General features: G+C 38.1%; 1 protein-coding gene across 1 annotated transcript; it reads right to left on the reverse strand.

The window, feature by feature from the left end:
• Positions 1-1,596: 1,596 nt before the first annotated feature.
• CASP7 (caspase 7) lies at positions 1,597-25,488 on the reverse strand. Its single transcript, XM_063339880.1, has 7 exons — positions 25,441-25,488; positions 23,188-23,300; positions 6,428-6,573; positions 5,404-5,532; positions 4,721-4,896; positions 3,822-3,960; positions 1,597-3,205 (listed from the first exon to the last, which is right to left on the reverse strand). The coding sequence occupies exons 2-7, from the start codon at positions 23,298-23,300 to the stop codon at positions 2,982-2,984; spliced, it is 927 nt and encodes a 308-aa protein (XP_063195950.1). The 5' UTR covers positions 25,441-25,488; the 3' UTR covers positions 1,597-2,981.

Consider the following 25,488-nt stretch of genomic DNA (forward strand, 5'->3'; position numbering starts at 1 on the left):
ACCTATGTAATGACAATTACATCGGGGGTCAATGTCTGTCTTGGTTATAAGTGAATATTTTGGATTCTATTATACATTATATAATATTAATGCTTTTTGGACACAATCTACAGTAATGCTCCATCTGGCAGAGACACTGGTCCCAACACAAGGGAATGTTTTAGTCTCTCTCTTGCTACCACTGTAGGTTACCTTTCCTCCCTGTAAGTTGCTTTTCCTCTCTGGCAGCGTCTTCAGGTATTTTATGCTGATCTCTGTATATTTCATATACTAGAACTAGTGCAAAGGTTGTTTAAGATTCAGCCTCAACTTCTTCCTTTCGTTGTACGTCAGCAGGTAGAATTCCTGTGCTTCTTTGTGCCTATCGTCTTTTTTCCAGGAAACCTTTGGTCTAGCAGGAGATCTCTTGCAAGTGCTGAGAGTGCCTTGTTTGCTTGCCACATCAGAGCACTGAAAAGCTTCGACTAACACTACAACTTTGCCTTGTTTCTTAGACAGAGAGCTACCATCTCACCTGTAAGTTGAAAATTCCCAAGCTGTCCTTATTTAGATTCTGTCATGGTAAATGTACAACAAAATCTGATAAAGATCTGCTTTGTCCACCTTTTTCTTTTTTCCTTTAAACATTGTGTCCAATAGGGCGAACAGCTTTTCCTGGTCCTAGAGAAAACTCATTAATAGTAACTCCTGATTCTTTCTCAGCAGTCCCTTGGAGGCTGGACCAGGGACTATTTCTAGTAAGTTTTACATTTTCCCAATGCTTCTAAGCTGAGATAAATTTGCTATAGCTATTTTTTTAAATAAAATATCATTCTCAAAGAACTTTTAAGAAAAAAGCACGACGCAAGAGGAAATGTTCTCCTTACCTTTTATGCTGTTACATTCCTTGTCATTATTTTAAAAACTTAAATGACCTGTTTCAGAGCCCCTGCTTGCTGCTTTATTGTTCCCAAGGCTCTCTGGCTTCAGAGCTACAATGTATCTGAATAAAAGCATAGTTTTGGAGACAGCGGAATATTGTTATCAGACATTTAAAAACAGGCTAAACCTTAAGCAAATAAACACTAATGAACTCTAAAGAGCTTCCAGAGAAGTAACAAATACTGAAACGTCGCCTGGCCATCGGGTTGGACTCGATGATCTTAAAGGTCTTTTCCAACCTAAATGATTCCATGACACATTTCTCACGCTAAAACAGGAGTATCTCTAATGCCAGCAAACAGTTAAAGATGGAGCTATTTGCCAGAAGTAATAGAAAGAACATTTTCATAGGAACTGCTAGACCACTGTACAGTTTACTATATCAAGGCATTTTATACACAGGGCAAGATGAAGTGCTGGCAGATCAGGATACTTCCATTAAAATATTTTCAATAATTTTGGTTTGCTCTAAGAGAGGACGTGGCCTGCCTAAGCCAAGTCACCCAACGCCAGCTTACGTTTCTAAACTACTTTTCAACTGACACTGTAAACCTCATCTTGAAAAGATGCTGAAGACCATCTGCATTCTCGGCTGAGAAAGGTTTTGGGTTGTATTTTGTTTGGTTTCCACTTCACCAGATTGAGTGACAAACATGCAGATATTCATAGGAAATTTTAAAAAAAGGTCTTTATTGATTTCATACGTCCATAACGCAATAATTTATTTAATTCGAACAACTGTAAATTTGACTTATGAAAAAAAATATATGTCTCACTATGCCACAATATTTGTAAGAAAATAAACTTATTAATTTGGTAACTTGGCTTTGATAGTATGCACTTATTTTATTAGAAGATTTCAAAAGTGTAGAGAGTACATTAACTGGGAAAAGGGTGAACAACTAATCATTTATCAGTTTAACCAAATCATTAAGCTTACTTTTTTTGAGCTAGCTACCAACTTTAAGGTGAACATAAAAGGTAGGGATATAAACATCACTGACAAAACGCCAAAATACAAAGTCAAGACTGTATAGTAACTAAAAAGGCACGTCTGGTTTCTGATTCAAGCAAGTATTTCCAGTCTTGGCAAAAGTCCTCACAAATAGAAGCTAAATCTAAACATACATTTGTTACTGGTACATATAATTTTATCATTTCAGCATTAAATTTTAATGTTTTATAAAAAAGCCTTGGCATTAAGTTTCTGTTGGTTCAAAACTTGTCAATCAATAACCAGACATTCTCATTTCTACACGCAGAAAAACTGCAATACCACTGTTTCAGGCCATTCTGTCAGTTAATTGTAATTTGCAAGGCAAAAATCTTTACAATGGTGCTTTAATAAGGCATCATCCAATTACTGTTTGCCAATCTGTTACAAAGATTTTCATTTTGATTTTTCTATTTGTTACATTTCCGTACTATTCACGTAAATCATCCACAAATATTGATTTTTTTATTTATCCATCTTATGCTAGTGACAAGTAAATTGACTTCCAGATTAAGCACAGAGCAACCATTAATAATAATAATCTCATTAATGATGTTCATAAAAGGAAATGAATATGTTAGACTAAGAAACACCCTTTTAAGTAGCTACAAACTGTTTCATCACAGGACATACCCATAATATGGTGGTCTTTGGACATTTCAGAGGAAGTTATGGTTCCATGAGCTATCAGTGAAAGAAAAGGTGGAGTCTCACAATTTAATTTTTTTGTCCTTAAGTTACAATCTGTTTTCTCGAATAAACCTCTATGGATCAGGTAGCTGACTCTCAAAACATCTTCAATTGCCATAAATCATGACAGCCACACTGAAGGAAATCAAGATACAGTAATTAGTATCAGCTATCAGGTCAGCCCACAGCATTTATTTCTGCTTTGAAATCTTGCATATTGTCCATCCATCAGATACCCCAGCTTATACAATATAAAAATCTAGTGTAATTACAATATAAAAATCAAGTGTAAAAATGTATTACTCCAGTTTATAATCAAATCTCCACCCAAAACCATATCCTGATCTTTCATCACTGGCTGCATTAAAATACACTTTCAGAAGTAAAGTTCCTTAGTGAGCATAGAGACCACGCAGGGAATCTGCTTCTTCTCACTGAAGCGTGGATCATCAGACTGTGATTCAAAATTTGTGGCAACCACATAGTTGACCCGTGTGAGGATCTGCATGATCTCAAGTTGTTTTCCATGCTCATTTAGCACAGAGCACAGAGACTGCACAAACCAGGAGCCTCTTCCAGGATTCCTCCAGGAGTAATAACCTTACAGGAAAGACAGATAAGAAAGCACATGGGGTTATTTTTCCTCTTTTTTTTTCTTATTATCTTGTGCTGAAGAATGGAATTGCAGAGAGATATGTACTAATTAGTGTGAAAGATTCTGGGCAAAAAGTAACAATGCACAGACAGAAAGTTTAATTCTTAGCGCTTGTGTCACATATCCTACTTCATTAAAGTGTAGAATAATGTATATTAACTGTCCAAAGCGCTTCTCTACTTTTGCATTTGGGAAATTGCAAGAAGTTTTAATGTTTTTCCTCTCTAAGAATAAGTTTTGTGCTGTAACTGTTCCTCTTCCTGCCTTCATCCCATACTCACTAAACTGGGACATGGAAGGGCAGGTTTCCCAGAAAATAGTACTGCCTTCGCCATCTGTAATGTCTGTGTCTTCTCACCTGACAAATCCGGGCTTTCTCCTGTTTCCGCTATAGCTTGTGTAAAAGGGGTGGATGCAACACACTGGCCCCACATACACTGGGCCTTAGTGTTTTGTCCCTCAATGTACAACATATCATCGATAAGGGTCAGTCAAAGATCAAGTCAATACGGGTGATAAATTGTTAAGCTTCTGTCCCCACCCTGACCCCCTTTTCTTTACCTGGCACTGTGGAATACGCAAACAGAAAATCTGCTTCTACTGGGATTTTGTATCTCGGATTGGCGTCTGTTTCCAGAGTCTCATTTGCAGGTCCAGAGTCAGTTTGTATACCTTCATCAAATTCAGAGCCTCTGCATGCCTGAAAGCAGTGAAGATAAAGATAACTTGTCCAATAAGGAGAAACAAGGTTTTAGAAAAATAAGTATAACTACATCTGCTGCAACTCCCATATAATAAAAAAGAGAATTCAGACCCATGGTATGACAGTTAATACTGTTTGAAAAACAGCTGTCTTTAAAAGCTTAAGAAATATAGAATTAATTATTTGCTAATGCAACAATGCAATATAAATTTTTAGGCTACTGAGGGAGAGAAAAAATATTTCTTTTAGCATAATGCAGTAATTTGTAGAGACAGCCTTTATTCAGAGACCTGGACGGTATTATTTCTATTGATAACCACATACTGTCCTCAGCTCTGTCTGCACAAGAGTTTATCTTTCTGCGTCGAAGTTCATATATTACTAAGCTCAAAGAGAAACTGTGTACAAAATTACAATGACAGGATAGAATCACAGAATGGTTAGAGTTGGAAGGGACACCTCCCACTAGACCAGGCTGCTCAAAGCCCCATCCAACCTAGCCTTGAACACTTCCAGGGATGGAGCATCCACAACTTCCCTGGGTGTTCTTTACATCTGTAAATCTTGTATATAATTTATCTTCTAAAAGCAAACAATACAAGTCACCCACAGTCAACTTCCCTCAACACTTTTTTTCACAAAACCCACAGCAAAATTCAGTAAGTTAACCTACAAGGCTCTTCTAGAGCAGACAACCAACTTAGCATGTTTTCCCCACTGCAGCAGTAGGATACTATATTTACTTTAGGGCTATTACCTGAATGAAAAATAATTTGGGTTTGCCTATAAGGCTTTTACACTTGTCTCCTCTGAATAGTGCAGTCAAACTCTTGATAGCCATGGGTCCATCAGTGCCATAGATGAGGCCTTCTTCCCCATGGCTTAGAAGGATACAGGCAAAGCAAGCGGCATCACTGTGATTCTCCTCAGCAGCTACAAATCAAATACTTCTTAATCAAAAGGAAGCAACATTTTAAAAGAAAATTATATTTATCAAACACATTTTTCTGAGACTAAATATACATTGGGCCTCTACTGGAAGGTGTAAGGAGTGGATAAAGATGACACAACCCACTTGTTAGTAATGTGATAAATACCTTGAATACGTGAATGCATCCTTCCCTTGACTTCGAGTCTAGCCCACTGGAGTCAACAGGCTGGACTCTTTATCTAGTATGACAAGGCTCTTCACCTAATACACAGGACAGGCTCTTCACCTAATATGACAAGAAAACTGAGTATTGCTGAATTGAGGTTCGAGCAAGAGGTGGGGAATTAAGCCTAACCCATTCAGAAACTGAATCCTCCTATACAGGAAATTGCATGTGGTGGGGCCTAAGCAATCTGGTTCTAATTTGACGTACTTTGAGCAGGGGGTAGTTTCCGTGACTAACAGAGGACTTTTCCACTCTAAATTATTCTATGATTCTAAAGTTTTACCTTTCTTCAGTAATTTTTCCATATCATCACGGCTTCGATCATTGTATGTGTAAACGTCAAAACCTAAGTATCTAAAACTCTTAGCCAGATCTCCAGCATCTTTATCAGTGCCATTGCGTGTACCCATTCCTGCCAGAAAACAAAGAATATTGTTAATTGGACATTACACAATTCAAAATAATTCACATGTTCAAAGGTAAATTTTTAGGTTTATAATTAATAAAGCTAAACAATGTCACGGTGACATGATTTTAAAACAATCCTCTAACAGCATTCTCAGCATTGAGAATAAATTGTGAAATTTGTTTTAATGCAAAACAATGCAAGGTTCAATGTTAATATGTGTCTTATCCTGAAAAATGTTGGCATGCCTCCAGCACCTTGGAATATAGGACCTCTATGGATGATCCCATCTCCTTTTGGTTATGCAGTAATGCATACCCATGGTTATTGGTAACGCATGCATAAAGCACCCCAAGGTGAAACTGTTGAAGAGAGTCACATGTAAAAGAAACTGCTGTAAATTCTTTGGGGTAAACACTTCATTTAGTGTCTTTGCCAAGTGTATAGGAAAAGACCTATAAAGTTAACTGTAAGACAAGGATCTGTCAGCTTTGGAACCATACGTGGTCCGAAAAGTTAAATGCAGGAGTGTGAACAGAGCACAGCTCTAGCTACTAGCTTCTGTAGCTCGTAGCTGTAGCTCAGGGACACAGAAGTTCTAACATGGGCTGCAGGTGCCAAAGTTCACATTTTACCAACACAGCCTTAACCTCTGGGACAAAGGTTTAGTTTGTTCAAACTTCAGTTTGAAGTTGGTAGAGCAAGGTGACATGCTCTTTGAAACGTATACTGCAAAGAAGCTGCAAAGAGCCACTCTAACATAAGTGTTAAAGAACAGGAATAAATTGTATGAACAACTATTTCTCAAAAAAGATGAATATATTCATTAAAATTCCATGTCCTAAAAATAAAATCCTTATTGATTAATGAAAGCAAGAATGACAGCAAGGAAGAACATTACCTGTTTTGTCTTCAAAATTTTTGTTGTTTATAATAATACATTTGCCAACTTTCTTGTAGTCCATATTATACTGGAATGTGGGTGTAACAATTCGGTACTGATTACTGAGAGAGGACTTTGGCTGTTCTTCTCCATTCTTCTTTTTTCTAGGTGAACCAAATGAAACTATTGTCAGTGGCCAGTTACATGCAGTGTGCCTATTAATCTTAATTCAAACCCTTCAGGCAGCCCTACCCAATGTTTATTCTTCTCTAATATTTGTTTTCTTCCCTTAGTATTTCAGATCAAGGCATAAAGATCTTGGGATTTCCATGAAGCGATTACCGTATGTGATAGGATTCTGATGATGGTAAAATGACTCTAGAGCAAACTGCGGCCAAGAGTAATATATGCAGATCCTGACCCACAGATAAAACAAATGGCCTACACATGAAGTCAGGCTGCCAGTAACCTTTTGCAAACTATGGTTCTGGACAATTAATGGAAAGACAGACACATCTCCCTTAATAACTATTCCAAGCACAAGAATATATGTGGTTTACCCAATGGTGTGACAGGATTTGTTTACTGAATCACCATCATCCCTAAATTCTCTGAAGATTACGACCAAGCAACAGGTAGTTTCTACTGATAAAGGTTATAGATGTGAACAGGTCATGTGTTAATTTTGTCTGACAAACAGCAGTCTGAATCTGTGCAAAAAACTAAGCACATTTTAGTGCAATCATCTATACCCAGACCTCACTTCAAAAAAAAAAACCAACCCAAAAAACCCCACCCAAAACCAAAACAAGCTATAAGTGTTCTCTGTTAATATGACTATGTACTGACCTTTCTGCTATGTGCAGGGGTCTTAGATTGGATTTGAAAGAGATGCGAAGAGATAGCACAGAGATAACTCACCAATTTATGCTAAATGAATTCCTAAGAACAAATCAGTTACAGCCTGCACACACACCTGAAGTATAAGCATGAGGAACTCGGCAGTACTTGCTTTTACAGGTGGACTTTTTGGTCCAAGCAGGTGGCTTCAGATGTTGGCAAGATCTCCTCAAGCAGAACCGAAAAGGGTCTGATTCAACCTCAGAGCTACAAACAAGTTTTGGAGCAAGCCCAGTTGGAAGCAATGCTCAGGAAAAGGCAGAAGTTATCGGCACGTCTCTTACTTATTTGGTCCAGCATCCTGCTTCCAATAGTATTTATTGCTGATGTTTGAGAGGAAAACATAACCCGCTTTCACAGCACAAATAACTGTATAATGCAGTTTGGTTTTAACAGAATTAGATTTTTCCCATAATCTCAATTAATTTAAGCACTTTCACTATTCTCACTCTGACATCTTTCTAAAGAATTACTAAGCTATTTGCTTCAATAATAGCCTGTAGTCAGACACGAGATTGCTGCAAATTGATTAAATGTTGTTTAGGAAATCTACTTTCTTACCTTCCTGATTTAACAATTGTTCTCTTTTAGCTTTAAGTGTCCTCTTTGTGATTACCAGAAGACAAGACTAATTGGAAACTATAACAAATCTTCTCTAGGTGATTCATCATGTTTAAACACTACTGCAATTCAATTTTCAAACAGCTTCTTATCTTTGAGTGTCCTCACGTTCTGTTATAAAGGGACAAATTAAATAGCTGCACCTGGCAGGCTTTCTCTGTACTTTTTACATGTGACCATCCTAATTTCATCTCCTCTCTTAGACTTGTCTTAGAGACTACAAAACGAGATACTGAATTGTACCTACTTCAGGATTTTGTCTGATACTCTGGAAGTACAGTTTTTTCTGGCAAATTGCAAGTATTAGTATTCTCCTTGCATACTGCTTCTTGAGGGCTCTGGGAGCAATAATTAAATATGCTTTGCCTCAAGAAAAGATTTTAGCCATTTTAAAGAATTATCCACAGCTGTATGATGTTAATATTACATTTGACTTTCAAAGAGATCTTGGATTCTTATTTTAGCCTAAAATTCCCCCTGGTCCTACATCATTAGACAGCTCTCTGGCAAAAAGAGAAAAAGACAAAACAACAAATAACCACTCAGGTCGATGAAGAGGCTAATTTCCTCAGTCCACACTGCATTCAAGTTTCTACAGATTTATCTGGCTTCAGTGGCTTCCTGAAAAAGCCGTATGACTAACAGTGGCTAACAGTTACACACAATAGGATATTTTCAAGAGGATTGTACACAAATTTCTGTTTATGTCCAACCCATGAACAGTTGTGAACACTCGGGACAGATCCATACAAGCAGTACAGTATCATGTTTGCACTGTCTGCTCTCCTAAAATGCTGGAAGTGATCTAATACTAGTCCAGAAGTCACACAGCCATGTTACCCCACAAAAAGCCCCACTGAAAATAGCAGCTGGGGTTAAGTGGCATAATAACGTAGCCACAATTTCGCTGAAACGACTTCACTTCCGAGTTCAATAGTTTGCACTCATTCATGCAGAAATACTTGGGAGTTTAAGGGATCTAGCTACTACTGCTGGTATTCCCAAAAGTACACCAGAAGCTCTGTGCCAGTCAACGTCAAATGTCACAGACGAGCCTCGCCAGCACAGTAGCACACATAACTCTATCATTGCCCCATTCCTTTACAGAGGATAGTATGGTTTTGTTCTACCGATTCCTTCCATGCTGAACAAGCTAACGAAATACCAAGCAACCACAGCATGCTTTGTAGGGTTACGCCTTTCATTTCTTTACTGGCAGACAACAAAAAGTTCCAGAAATCTTTTGGTATCTGTCCAACTGAACAAATAAGGAAGCAAAGGTTATGGAATATACATATCTTGGGCCTGCAGTCTAGAGATAAATTTTTTGAAGATTCTGTTTTCTGTGCCAACATAGCGCAATATGGGAATTGCCTGACTGGACTAAACCGTCAGTGTAAGGTCCAACTCTCCAGTTTCAACACGCTAAATCAGACCCTGTAATAATGACTAATAAAGTAATAAATATGGAATAATCAGTCCTTAGGGCAAACGCCTTGTCAGTGACAGGCTGGCTTATGGCTGAAAGCCTAAAGCTGTCCAGCTAAATTTTTATTTTGTAAGTTTTGAACTGGACACATGTTAAAATAAATGCTTACTGCTGTTGTTCTTACTAAGCATTCTAATCACCGTATTTTCTGAAAGGGTTTCCACAGGTTAGTTACATGCTGTTATAAAATGTTTTAAACTATTTTGCCCTCAATTTTATTTCATTCTACTTCTCTGACATCTGGTGTCTTTAATTTCCCTCTTTTGGGTTTCCAACTTGCCCAGATTAAATAGAAACTTGAATTTTATGACTGTTTACTCTTTCTTCAGCTTTTAATTACAACTGTGATGTAACTCCTCACTCCACTAATGGTCACCGATCTTCCCTTTAGACAGAAATATTGTTCCTATCAGTGCTCTCACATATTTCATGTTCTCTCCTCTTGGTTAAGAGTTCAGCAAAATTGAACCTCCACTCTGGCACCCTCACATAGGTTGCACATTTTCACCCCTGCTGTGTCTCTAAATCCAGGCCTTGGGCTTGACAACAGTATGTCTGCGAATGTAATTTCATCAAGTCTAGACTCAACTGGTGTCAATCCTGGGAAAACCATTGTTATCAATTTCTCACTTTCCAAACATAAAATTAAATTTACCCATTCCATTTATCATTTTGATATTGAACTTTTAAATAGTAAAGGCCAAATTTCTTATCATCTTGAGTGGCTAAAATTCTGTCAAAGTCAATGCAGACACATCACTTGCACCAGTAGTGAACTTGATTGTCTACGGACTGCTACTTATCACAACAAACATTCTTTTCTGTTAGACTTTGGGTAAATTATGATTTCAGTATGTACAGATATCAAGACTTAAGGATAAAAATATCACTGTTAACATTTAACTATACCTAAAGATTGCTTTCAATAACAATTTTACTGAAAGCAGTACCTCTTAGCAGCTGAGATTTCCTCTCCTTTGGCTTCCTTTCCATTGGCATCTTCCTGCACTTTCTTTGCTACTGTATATTATTATGACATACCAACATACTAAGAATCCACATGCAGAAGAATGGCTTCCTTGAGTGTTGCAGTGTTGTAGCACCTGCTACGGCCAAGCTCTGGGGCTCCGGTCTGCCAGCCCTCCAGAGTAATAAGTGTTTCAGAGAGAACCAGCTGCTTTACTTCAAGTGTAGCGTGATATATTTCCATGGGGAGGGTCTTCACTTCACATTCCATAATTAATGTCAGCTGTGTAGTCTGGTATTGTCTACCTTTGTGAAAGATGTAAAGGCCAGTGAATGTAAAAAAACCCTTCTGCTCTAAGGAAGCTGGTCTGCTGTAACTATATGAACTCCCCTTGGAACAGTACCAGCATAATGCAGGGAAAGTTCTCAAGAGAAGAGTGAATGAAATGGAAACATTAAGAAGCAAGTGCAATCTCTAGGGTAGAAACTGTTACACCAATCCATTTACTAAACCTCTACATTAACAGTGATTAAAAAGAAGATGATAGTAATTGACATACAATAGAGCTCTTCTGAAAACGTGAGCTGCTTGGCCTTAAAGCAATACGGCACTCAGCACACAGACAAAATATCTCTTCCTGGAAAAGAACAGTCACTTAAATAGCCTCACAGGCAGAGGGTTAGATGAATAAAGACAAATTTCACTATCATCACTTCCCAGTCACAGAATGGCAATGATTTCCTGTTTTTTGTTTTTGTTTTGTTTTTTTTCTTTCCTGTTTGTTTGCTTTTCTAAGAAGAAATTAATGTGTTAATCAAAATGAACTCTAAAAATTATATTACAGAGGGATAGCCAGGTTTTGAAAACAGCTATAGTCCCTTTCTCTCCCAGGGAAGTTAGGGACTTTTGTTGCTCTACTGAAAAATGTAAGCAGATTAAAAAATTCTACAATTTTGATACTATTCAATTTAAGGAAGTTGACATTCAGACGTTTACATTCATTTCTGTTCGAATGACACACACACAAAAGAAGAGAACTCTGTCTTACTCTTGTTCTCTGATGTTCAGTAAATTTGGGCTTTACTTGATAAGGAACATCACAGAACACTGTAATAGTTTTCACTCTGGCATGCTTCTTTAATACAATGTACAATCATACATTAATTTTTGAATGACCGATAACAGCTTTCTGTTAAAAAGAAAATTTGCCTTAAAAAACGTGCTATCTTTACAGAACACAGTATCTCAAGATCCCTTCTGAAGTCCCCATGCTTTTTGGCACTGGAGAATAGTTTTATTCTAGTTTCCGTCACATTGTCAGCCTTTCTGTCGAGCCCGGAAAAGAAGATTATAACGGTGCCACAGTGACAAAGACCACAGTACAAATCTTCTCAGGTAATACATCAACATCCCCTGGAACTTTCATACACTTATTGTTGTGGAATGTAAGGTATCTCAAAACTGCAGCCCTCTATTCTATTTCAAATAACTGAGATGTTTCCCTCATGACTTTTACATTTGTGTGCCTCTTTAAAGGCCTCGTTTGAATAAAATCTCATTGAGTTACAATACTGTGGAATAAGTACCGGACAATACATTAGTTTTAAGACCTCTGAGAAACTTACATAGTCCATATCGCTGATTCAATTTTATGCAGTTTATGTGGCTCTATGCTGCTCTTTCTGACTAAAACCCCCCACTCCTTCCATTATTGCCTGCACAGTACAAATGGTGATGAGCAGTAGTCATAAACTAAGTGCTATGTTTGCTCTCTTGGGAAAAAAGGCTGGACTGGATTTATTTTTTTTAAATAGGTAGTTAAAGGACAGACAGGAAACAATGAAAATGCAAAGAAGATTGTGTTTGAATTCATGAAGCATCACCAAGCTATGTGTAGTAAAATTGGGTGTGCTGGAGACCAATTCAGGGTTATTCTTTGAAGAGAAGTGAACAGGAAACAGGATTCATAAATTAGACTTGTGAAGGCTCAATATTTTGTTCTATTTTTCTACCTTAGTCTCAATAATTAGTGGTCTATTCATATGTCTGATGATCATGCACTAATACGTCTCACTCCTACATAACCTTCTCTCCAAACTGCCGGGTTTAATAGTTTTATCCAGCTTTAATACTTTTATCCAGTCTAATTCCACCATATTTAGTACACCTCTAATTACTGTACACTCTCCCCTCTTTGATTTTTTTTTTCTCTTGAAACCTATTGGCAATAAGAAGCAAAAGACACTTGTTAAACCTGACTAGAGCTTTTTAGATCTTAAGTTCTTCAAGGCAGACTCTTTGTTCTTTGTCAGATCTGTTTTGGTAAAGTGTCATGCAGATTTAAAGCTGCATGCAAATAATAGATTATCCTGTTGCCTTTTCTCATTAATATTGCATCAGGTTGGCAGAGCAACAACACTTCTGGACAAGAAGAATGTGTCACTACTTGAATTGTCTTTTATAAAAATGAATATTCCTTTACTGTTAAAAATCAGAAAGCATAAATTTTACGGGACAAGGACTAAGCAGTAACAATATGGGCTAAACCAAACACTAAAAGGGTATTACACTGCATTTGAGGGTGTGATCGTGGGTCACACACTAAGGAAGCAGCGTGCTAGAATACTAACTGAAGCCTCTAACAAACACTAACAGGAGCCACTGCAGAAGACACTGGCATTTGGGAGATCTCAATTCTGTTTCCAACCTGACTGTCACACGCTATGGGCTTACAAACCTTTTCTTCTGAATATACTCCCATGGCAGGTGCAATTTCCACCTCTCTTTTTTCAGACTGTTAACACCTTACCAAGGACTCTTTTGAAAGAGGTTAAATATAATTGTAAACCAAGAAAATAAATACTACCCTTCACAATCTTTTTTCTAAACACAGGTTACTCGGGCCTACAAATTATGTGCCAGTAGATAAACTGAAAAAGAGCTTGATAGTTGAAGCAAAAACCTCATGAGGAAAAAGGAGCAATACTAATTATATAGGAGGAAGTTCAAGTAAACATTGCATACTTTCAGTTTCCCTACTAAAGTAAATAGCAAATGACTGCTGACTTTGATAGACTAGCACAACCAAAACAACCAGTCCTTAGAAGGCTATTTTTAAGTATGCTCCAGATAAATGTCAAAAGAAAATTTTAAAATTTTCTAATATTAAAGTCAGACTCTTTTCAACATAATAGAAAGTATTTGTTTAGAAGAGAGAAGAAAGGTGGTCCTACAAAACTGAACATAAAAGTTCCTGCAAAAGCATCTACACATTATTTCACCTATATTGCTTACGACAGCAATGAGATGTCTTACACAAAAGGCATGAAAACTGACAGCTGCAATTTAGAATAGTGAACATAAAGAACACAATACAACCCCCCACAGAACATTAAAACGCAAAAACGGTCCTAAATATCTGTTTCCTCTAATGGTCTTGTTTTGTCCGTTAAATAAATTTTAAATTATGGTGAAACATGCCAAATTGATAATACCAGAGTCTAACGTTCATATTTATCAATGACATAAAGTCTGTGCAACCCTTGCATCTTCATATACTACTCTGACAAGGTGCCTAAACCTTGGAAGTCATTTTTGGGAAGCGGTGGAGTAAAGGGAAATGGCAAGTGTGCTTACTCAAACACCGCAGCCCCTAATGAACGCACCCTGCTTTCCTCCTGGGAGCAGACCTACTAAAAGTAACAGGACTAGTCAGGCAGTAAAATAATGCCTGTTTGTAACTGTTCTCAAGATCAAGGCCATAGTAATTATTTAGCCTCTAGCTTGTTTTTGAACTGCCAATTAGTTCATGACCTCTTAAGGACATCTTTGGAATTAGATTGTCAGCTGACTAAACAAAGCCAATTTCAAAGTCACCAGAGGCAAAGCCTTTTGCTTGAATGAACCTGAAACAATGAAGCTAATGGAGACGGTACCTCTTCTTTCTTTGGAAACCCATGTCCCAAGCCCTCCTTATAACCGTAAACACACTAATTTTGAAAGGAAAATATTGCTGTAGCAGTCTTGAAAGGAAGGAGTTAAGTAAACAATTGGATTATTTTCTTGAATTTATAAAGACAATAATAGAGCTGAGAGGGACCTAAGCTATCATTAACAACTTCTTCACCCAAAACAGGACTGAGTTCATTCCGGTGAGGCACTGGAACAGGTTGCCCAGAGAGGCGGTGGAGACCCTATCCCTGGAGATATTCAAGGCCAGGCTTGATGAGGCTCTGAGCAACCTGATCTAGTTGAAGATGTCCCTGCTTACTGCAGGGGGGTTGGACTAGATGACCTTTAAAGGTCCCTTCCAACCCAACACATTCTATGATTCATTCATACAATAAAACAGTATCCTATTAAAAAACCTACTTTTGTTCTTACTATGACATATGAACCAGTACCGTTACAGATTTTGCAGAAAATTCACAAAACACAACGCTTTAATTTTTTTAAAGAAATCCTGGCATTTCCCTAAGTTTCCTGTAGCATGCTATATCACCTCCAACAGTAGAACACAAGCTATAAAAATATTTATTAAGATTATATGTTAGCTATGCTTTGATCAATTAACTTTATGAAAAGCATTAAACAAACCAAAATGCTCAGTTGGTGGGATATGTTCTGTTATCCAGTAAGAGCCACTTTAATTGTGCTTCGGATGGAGAACTGAGTGTGAATCCTGCTTCTGCTAGTGAATAACTTTGGGAAAGTAGCTCCATATCTCTTGGTCTTAGTTTTTCTATTACAAAATGGAGCCTAAACAAACGTATTTCATAAAACAATTGCAGATCTCATGGCTTCTTTCCAGGGGGACAGTAGTGTACAGTAAATTAGAGAATGAATTTAAAATCCACTATTTTGTACATCTCCACAAAAATCAAGTGTGTGAGGCAGCCTACTGCTACGTGCCTCCTGGAAAAAAATGCTTGAAGCAAAGGCATTCTCACTGTCCACTATGGAGGTTTACAGTGGATCTCAGTCCAGAGAAAAATTCCTATCTTTGGTTACTGCACATTAGCTTCCCTGAAGAGACAAAACTGCTAGTGCCTGCACACCATTATTTAACGTCAACTGCAAAAATGACAGGGTTGTAGTCCACAAAATATGGCGTTTCCCCCAAAGTATATTATAGCCCTAAAGGCCTCTGGGCCCTCGGCTTACCAGCCAAGATATCACAGCTTATCACACTGCAGATTCTGCTGCACTAGAGCAATGGCTATTTGTATGTTTCTTTGAAACCACAATCTAAAGTGTATTAGGTTGAATCACAATAAGGCCTCACCTACCACAAAGCTTCACAACTGCAACAGTCTCAGAGATGAACAACATCAATTAGCGAGCTTCAGCATGCTAATTGCAGTAACTGACTCACCTGAGTGGGAGCACATTTTTCATTTGATCTCTTGCAAAGCAAGCCACAAACCCTCATTCAGTAGATTCGATAAACCTGCAGCTTCTGCTTAATCTGCAGAACATCTTTTAGACTTATACCCAACCTTTTTTTAAAAGATCCATTTATGGATCCATTGGATACATTTATGAATTCTTTGCTTATGAAAAGTGTCTCCTATCTTCTGATCTTCCATCACTTATATAGATAGTATAGTACACTATATATTTGTATAGTACAAGCAAATTATCTTTCAACTTTAGCCAGAGAAACTAAATACATTTTGAATCCCTCATTATAAGATGTTTTTCAGACCCTGAGCTACTCTTGTAGCTTTTGTGTCACATTTCCGTTTCAGACCCTTCTTCAATTAGGAAGGAGAATCTCCTCTAAGAACTTGGAAAACAGAGAAACCTGTTCCAGGACAACTGGAAACTCATCATGTAATGAAAGGAGTTGAACTGTTCGAAAGAGCCAGACTCAGACTACAACTTCTGGCATTGGGCGTTGGACTAGATGACCTTTAAAGGTCCCTTCCAATCCAAACTATTCTATGATTCTATGATTCTACTTTGTATATTATATATATCTTTGGAGTTCTGATAATTACATCTAAATATGTCTTCCTCTTCTTTTAATTACGTGTTAGTGATGGCCTTAGCATAATTCAAATCAAAACCATGGCTGCAATTTTATTTATTATATACAAATGAAGCAGACAAAGTACACTGGGGCTAAGCCAGCTACACTTTTTAAAAAAAGTTTCAACACAGACTATTATGTCTAATATTGTCCACATTTTGCAACAGTATCCTAGTCTTTGTGCACTTAATATGTTAAGTACTATTTACAGCCTACATGACAATTTTGTGGTGTAATGCTTGCAGCAGAGAGGACCAAAACAGAATAAGTTCTAAACTCTCAACCATCAATTTGTAATTTATCTTCAGCTTCCTAATTAGCTGCATAGTGCCGGCTGTGCAGGCCTCACAACACTGTATGCAACACAATATTCAAATAATAGCATTCAAAAGGTAAAATTTTACAAATAGAGAATATTGTTTGCTGAAAGGCTTTCTGTTCATTTCTAGAAAACCTGCACATGCATACTTTCTGTTCTGGAAATTGAAATCTTGCATGATCATGTCCTAGGTAGTATATTGTACATAGGTAACTGCCAATTAAATGAAAAAAAAAAAAAAAAGATGAAGCCTCTCTTATCTATCATAGGTACTAAGAGCAATTAACAGGTTGCTATATGGATTGCTTGGAAAATGAGTCAAAGCAACCCCCTCAAATACTATTTCTCAGAGAACACTGTGGCTAGGATTAGCAATTGCAGAATGCCAGCAGAGTTATAATTATCTTGATATAAGCACTGAAACTAAACTCTTTTAGGGTATTCATTCATGGGATTTCCAAACAGGTGGCAGAGAAGGGAGGAGATAAATAACATTCTACAGTACCTTGGCTCATCATCAAATAGTACTCCACACTGCATCTGAGAACAGCTTCAGCTTGTCCTAAAGAGCAAGTCTAATCTTCTTTGCTAATGCTAGGAGCCCACCATGCTCAGGGTTACACTGGGGAGTGAAACAGGATGCTCTCTGTGTTCAGGCCCAAAGATTCGCATGTGTCAGCAGTGGGTCACGCTGGACTTTTCTATGGGGCTATTCAAACCCTCACAGCTATCACCCTGCAAGCTGAGGTCATGCAGGCCTGATCTACCTTTGCTGACAAGCAGAAACCACGCTCCCATCACTCTGATTCTGTCACTGTTCCTATGTAAGAGTGTAGCAAAATACAGCAGATCTTGAGATGGAGGTGGGACAGCAGACTTCACTTTTTAATACGTCTTTCTTCCTTCTCTCAAAACCTTTACTACATTGCTGTAGTAATCCACCATTACTACAATATTTACACAATGAATATTTCTAAGGAAATAATGCAAATTAACATGCACAGTTTACAAAACCTCCTTGTATTCTAATTCATAGAACTATTTCCCTATATTGACCCTTGAACAGCTTTGGTTTATTATAACTTTATTAGAACTTAATTTGGTTTTGATTCCTTTGAAAGCTTAAAAATTACACTACATAATAGGTTTCCTCCAAATTTTGTATGATGACAGCCCAGAATTTGTTGTACTGAAGGAAATAAATTACTACACTAGAAAGGAATTAGAATACTTGCCTCACTGTTGTGATTGCTACAGATACAGTTCATGGATAAGCCAGTGTTTCCCGTGCTTCACAAGATAAAGTCTCTAAGGAGACTGGAAACAAATATTGACAGTGAATTAATGACTTCTTACACATTAGATCAGATACTATTTCAAGATACTTGGGAATTTCCTATACGGTACTTCCAGTAAGTGTCCAAGGGAAAGTACCAGCACTGACCACACACTAATTGTTAAATAGTCCTGCAACATTCTCCAGAAGCTGAGTTACGGATCTAACAAAAACTGCAATAACAAAAAATAAAAAAACACCTTTAGCTTAAAGGACAGTAATGAAAATGAAACATCCCTATTACACTATGTTAAAATCTCTTGTCTTTTTAGGAATTAACAGACTATAGATGCCAGAACCTATTGCTTCTGAAATTTTATGTTCAGCGCTTTGGGGGAGAATACACTGATATTTAGCTTGTGAAAAGCAGAACCCAAAAACTCCAAACCAAATTAAAATGATACTGTGACTTTAGAGTTAGGATAGTAAAAGGAAAGATCATCATCCATTTACAGGACAGATTAAGGTGCACAGTAATTTGATTAGAGATATAAAGGAAACCCGAGGCTGAACCAAGAGTTCAGGTCAAACCTCTGAGTTGCAGCCCAGAGCATAACTTCAGATGACTCATCAGCTGTTATTTGTTTTAAAATAACTTGCCATTTTTTATTCTACCTAATTTAAGGATAAAAGAGATACTTTTCTTAGCAGTATTTATTTTTGAAAGGTCTGTAATATTCTGCTGCTGAAAAACCTGCAACAGAACTGTATTTTTAATTTTAAAACTGTAAAAGTTATGATAAAAAAGATGCGGTATAATTCAAAGCATCATCTGGATTTGAACACGTTAATTTCAAGGCAGAACAGCTGAATTCAGGCAGTGGAGGCCAATACAGTTTCTTCATAAGCATATGATGCCAGCAGTAGTACTTTTTTTATAAAGAAAGCAATTTATAAGATCAGGCTCAGTGTTTTCAAATGGCCCAAAAACTACAAAATGGGCAACTCTGGAAAACATATGTATCTGCATCACTGTGAAACTGTTCTTCATAAAGTTCTATCTGCAAAGCAGCTTCTTACAAACCAAATAAAAATAAGCTGTTGGTAATCAATTGTGGATGGAAAATGGCTCCCCAAAAGACGGAAGAACAACAGAAGAGGAAAGCTGAAACAAAAACAATTTTCCACACCTGTTACAGCTCCAAAGCTGAGGTTCAGCTGAGGTAGAATCTCAAAAATGAATATCTATTCTTTGAAGGACAAGGTTCTTTACTTTGAGAAATATGCCTATACTGAGATAAGGGACATAAAGTTAAAATAGACAGCTTTGGTAACATCTGTGCTTCCCCTCTTTGATAGTCTGCAACTCAAATAAACACGATACAAATGAAAAGAAAACCTATGTATCCGTGAATCTTTTTGATCTAAATACTAGTTTACAAACCTGGTAGATATCATAACCACATAACTATCATAACTGTTGAACTACAGAAGGCAAGATACATATTGATGTTTCCAGCAAACTTTCCAATTAATTAAAATGAAAAAAGTCTCAAACTTTATACTGGCCGGACTTGCTAGAAATAAATACCTTCTAGGTATTTTGGGTTTGCAGTGTTAAACAGTGGAAGTACTCTTGGTGACTACACATCAGTGCACCTTACAAGCATCTCCAGTTCCTCAGTGGGATTTTCTTACAATATATTTCATGTTTCTGCATTAAGGGCACTAAAGAATCACACAGTTTCAATTGTAACTAGTTATTTGTAAGAATTCTTCAATATATATTTAAATTATGTTTTTCTGTTTCCAGATGAGAAGGGGAATATTGACTGTAAACAGTAAGGCTGGAGTAGATAAAAATAAACAGAAGACAAATGGTTCTACAAAAGTAAATTAGAATAAAACTTGTACCTTGATACTACTAACAACCACCTTCTTCTGCATTATGCTTCTTCACGGAAGAAGCTTCACTGAAGCCCACAGTCATTATTGACAGTGCAAGTACCAAGCCTTGGGAATTTTCAGATGCAGCTTTTTAAAAAAGAACAACTTTCATTAGGAGTAAGAGAATTCTTGGCTCTACTTACATTGGAACACACACAATACATTGGAACCACAATTTTGTTCTGTTTCATTGTGTTTCCTGGATGCTAATATAAGCTTGCTGCTATCAATCTCCCTAACAAATTCTCCAATAAAAGACAAAAGATACCAAATGAAGACATTAAATTATCCTGTGGAGAAGTGAGACTATTTTCAAAGCCTCGAAAGTGTAACAGGAGCACATACAGCATAGAAAAGAAAACTTTCTATGTGAAAAATTCTATTAGTTTCTAACAATCACATAAAGAATTAAAACACAGGTTTGAAATCCTCAGCTCAATCTTCGTTTAACCGTTTTTTAAAATTTTGTTGAGTGCAGGCTTGCCAAAGCGTATCCAGCTATTTCTGCTTTATGAAACATAACTTTTTGCTCAACTGCGAAGCTCACAAATTTTTGTTCACATTTTTGCAGTAAACAAAATTGATATCCTCCTGCCATCTAGTGGCTAAAAAAAACCCTACACCAAATACTACCGGCAGATGTTCACTAAAAACTTTTTTTATTTTTAAACTTTTTTTGCCCACCGAACAGTTTTTCCCCACCACCATTAACTAAGTACTAGCACTTTTTCAAAGAAAAGGAAATACGTAGAAGATAATTCCCCTGGACTGTGGTGCAGCCAGAAGAACCTGCCCACTCTGCAGTTTGTTCTGAGCCTCATGGCCTTCATGGTAAAGCAGGCTCACAGGCTTCTCGCAGAGAAATATGCTGTAGTGTGAAGAAGATTTTCACTTATTTCTATGTACTGCTCTTGCTACATAAATCTCCAGTCACAGCCAGAGAATGACGAATTGGAGCTATGAAGCTGCTGGAAACAGCTGGTCTTTTTGCACAGCTTTGAATTCAGTTTCTCACTGCTCTGTTCTCTGAAATTAAAATTGATGTGCTTACTTAACAATACAAGTTACTTGTAACAAAAATAAATTAAATACTATGTAGAATTTCATTGAAAGTAACTGCATAGCTGGTAAAAACTGGGTTGCTAAAACAAAACAAGGTACCATAAAACTGTAGTCTATCTAAAGCCTTCTAGACATCTTATTTTACAAGTATTAATTTCATGCTGCCAAAATGAAGCCTTGGCAATCAAAAGACAGAGCCATGCTTGTTCCAACTAAAAGTACATCTAGGCTATTATCTTGTAATGACTAGTAATGAGTTTTAAGGAAAGAAACAAAAGAAACTGGATACCGGATATATTCTCACAGAAACCTGATTTAGGAATATCTTGCACCAAAGATTTTAACATCAATATTCCCCACAAATACATTTAATCTCTTCTGAACTCATCTAAAAACTCGACATCTGCATATCTTGTGACTTTGAGTTCTGCAATTGCATTCTGCACTACGTGTTTAAAACAACTACTGGTTGTTTTAAACCTACTGCAGGAACTTCTAATTGGGTTTCCTGTCAGGCACAAGGAATGATCATTCTCTATTCACTTTCTCCTCCATTACGTCATGATTTTAGATCATATCCCATCTTCCTTTATCCTCTCACATTCCTCTCCTATCAAGACAAAGACCTTGTCACTGTGCTTGGATTTTTAAGACCTCCTCTGACAACCAGCTCATTCCTCTTCGCACAATTATCACAATAATCACCTGATGGATTTCTATCCTAAGATAGATTTCTCACTTTTTTGTTCTACAAAATCTAAGTTGAATCTTCTCAATTACCTCATATTTAATGTGAGCAATTTTTTACTTCTAAAGAAAAATGTTTCAAATCGTATCTTCAAGGACTTCCCAAAAGATGAATGCCTCAAACTGACACATAGCCAAATTACTTGAAAAATTTCTTACCAGAAAAAAGTGCTAGAAATGCTGATTGTGGCCTTTCCTTCAGGATTGATTTACTTCGAGTTGCATAATTTAATAATAGTACTAGCATTAGTATATAATAATTAGTAATTAACGTAAATTAATAATAGTAAAAGACCAATTCAGATATTAAAACAAACATTTTATAAAGTTTAAAAGAAACCTTTCAAACATGTTTGGCAATATTTAGAAATAGATGTTACATTGTCTATTTTGCATGACGTGATTCTGTTAAAATTAATAATACACAGACACATCATAAAACAAATTTGAGGAATGAGAAAATGAGACAGAGAAAGTAAAGTGATTTGCTTAACAGCACATCAAAAGTCTTCTAAGACTAAAGCATCTTCACGTCTCAGATTTGTTAACCCCATTAGACTCACGTAATAAGCAGCAAAAATAAAATTATATTCTCTATGTACTCACTCTGAATTATACTGTTCACTTGAATGTGAATGTCCAATAGTAAAAAAAAAAATAAATAAAAACCTCTCTGTAAATACAATAGTCTTTGTAACAAACACCTTTAATAAAATCTTTCTAAATCCATGAAGTTCACAATGTGAAGTAGCCATTTGCTGACATTCAATAGCATTTGTAAATTTTGCATGTTCATTTTTCAACTTCTGCATTTTCAGTCACATTTATCTAGTGTTTTCGGGAGTACAGACAAGCAGTACGTAGTTCTTGCTTCCTATACATTTGATGAAAGTAAGCTCACGCTTCAGTGAGACCGCTATGTTTTAAAATTAAAGGCTTTTAATTTATTCTGTAACGGGTTACATGTCTAGAATCAGGGAGGCTTCTTTGTGCTACAACCTAGATGGCACATCCAGGCTTTAAACTAACTTAAATAGTCAACAGGGGATTTCAATGATGCAGGAGATTAGCTGAGCTGAATGCAGTAAAATAGATAATTAATGGCATATTGAATTCCCAGCTCCACCAAAGGGCAATGTTTAAGATGAAGGACTGTAATTGATGCTAAATGAACTTAGTGGTCTCTTGACTACGAAATAAAGCTTATGCGAGATACTATAGCTCTCCCTATAGGAAGATACTATAGAAAGATAGCTTTAAGGTAAAGACTAGATACACTAAATAGATAACACAAACCATCTCCCTATCCAGACCATCTATGATATTGTGGACATGGCAAACTGAACACCAAAATCCCATTAGAAGGGTAGTATCACAACCGATACAACAATAACAGGAATAAAAGTAGTAACTTACTTTCCAAAAAGTGAGAATCTGCTACTTCTGTCTGGCCTTGCATCGACGACATCATCGTGAACTTCATCACCTCTCTCTTGAGTAGAGCGATCAACATGCTGATCCCCTGACATCTACAAATAAAAGTACAAGAATGAACCTGTCCCTCGATGAACACTATCATTTCAGAAATACTTCCATAAACCAAACCGTTAGACCAGATACATGTGAGGTTGTTAGTTACACCATATAATCCTTCATCGAGTAAGAGTGACTACAGATTTCTGGCCCTGAATTAACACGACATTGCACACCCCTAGCCGTCTGTGTTACCTCGTGGCAGTTACCAAAAGTGACTTGTCTAATACCACCCTCAAAAATGCAGAGAAGAACAAAACTAAAAACCATTTTATGGTGAAATATCTTACGACTAATTCCCAGAAAATTTTTCCTGGTCTGGAAAGATGTTAGGAAGACCAAGGACAACTAACATCAAAATATTTGTAATTGAAATCCTGTCCAGTACTATGACACCCAGAGAGCTCCTGTGTTTTCACTTGCAGATACACAGTCAAATGTGCAGAAGAGAAAAAAAACCTGTATTATCTTCCATGGATGGGATCCTAGGTTTTCATTTCTCTGTTTTGTCTATATCAACGCTTATACAAATTTTGTATTCTTCTAATGATTAATTAACACGTGTACAGTTGTTAGGAAAAAAAACAGTTGTGAAGTGTTTCTTGGAAATTAAAAGGTATTCTCATTACATAAAGCAGCCTCTTACACAAATTGCTGTATTTCAGCCAATTTTTTTTCCCACTACTCCAGTGCAAGCTTGGAACACCTTCACTCGTCTCAAAAGCGACACAGGGCACTGCTAGACAACAAGGCTGAGCTGACCTAATGACTTTTTCCTCATGAAAAAATGGTTTCTCATTCCTCTTCTTCCATGTACTGAGTTGCCAGCATTAAGCCAGCAGAAAACTACAAGAATAAAGGAGTCATTTTACTGACAGCGCAGTGATCTGTGCCAGCATAGTGCAGGGTGAGAAGAGAAGGCAGCACGGGACCCCCACCCTCGCTCACGGTGGGATGCGCTGAGCCACCTTGTCCAACTCCGGTTCCAGGTTTTCATGAGGAAAAGCAGCCCCTTCCCCATATTTAGGCAGATTAAACACAGAATCATAGACTCATAGAATGGTTTGGGTTAGAAGGGACCTTAAAGATTACCTAGTTCCAACCCCCTGCCACAGGCAGGGACACCTCCTACTAGACCAGGTTGCTCAAAGCCTCATCTAACCTGGCCTTGGACACCTCCTGGGATGGGGCATCCACAGCTTCTCTGGGCAACCTGTTCCAGTGTCTCACCACCCTCACAGTAAAGAATTTCTTCTTAATATCTAATCTAAATCTACCCTCTTTCAGTTTAAAACCATTAACCCTTGTCCTATTGCTACACTCCCTCGTAACAAGTCCCTCCCCATCTGTCCTGTAGCCTTTAGGTACTGGAAGGCCACTATAAGGTCTCCCTGGAGCCTTCTCTTCTCCAGGCTGAACAACCCCAACTCTCTCAGCCTGTCCTCACAGCAGAGGTGCTCCAGCCCTCTGATCGTCTTTGTGGCCCTCCTCTGGACCTGCTCCAACAGGTCCATGTCCTTCTTGTGCTATCAGGAGCGTATACATTACATCTAGCTTGCAAGCCACCCTGGTGACATGGCAGCAGCAGCTCGAAGGCCACCCACCGGGCCGTGTGGCTACATGGCTACCAGCACCGCCCCAGCTCGGGTCCAGCTCCCTGAAAGCAACAGCAGTTCCTGAAAGCTGGAGTCCAGATTCAGCTTTGACAAATACATTTTTGAATCATCTCTTAAAAAAAGATAAGACTGGAGGAGCACGCAGGCCGCAGGTGAGCAGCGAGGCCCCAAGGCGGAGCGCGGGGGGCTGCCCCACACCGAGGCAGGGGCACGGGGGAAGCCAGCACCGCCAACCCTGCCGACCACAGACATGGGACACCCCGCTGCCAGCGCTTCTGCCCTCTCTCAGGACACGGCTGTGGAGCCAGTCAGATAAGAGCAGGGGCCGGGCCCCGGGGCTGCCGGCCGGAGAGGCCGGGGAAGCAGAAGGGGCGGGGGAGCGGGAAGGCGGCGGTCGGCTGAAGGAAAGGCGGGAGGCGGGAAGGTGGCGGGCTGGGGAGCGGAGCGGAGCGGGCTGCCTGAGGCCAGCGGGGAGGGAAAGCGGCCGGTGGGACGCGGAGGGGAAGGGGCCAGGGCTTGCCTTGACGCTGGGCTCCGGAGAGGTGGAAGGGAAAGCGAAAGCGGCGGG

Source organism: Chroicocephalus ridibundus, chromosome 6 (genome assembly GCF_963924245.1).
Source record: "Chroicocephalus ridibundus chromosome 6, bChrRid1.1, whole genome shotgun sequence".
Taxonomy (NCBI): Eukaryota; Metazoa; Chordata; class Aves; order Charadriiformes; family Laridae; genus Chroicocephalus; species Chroicocephalus ridibundus.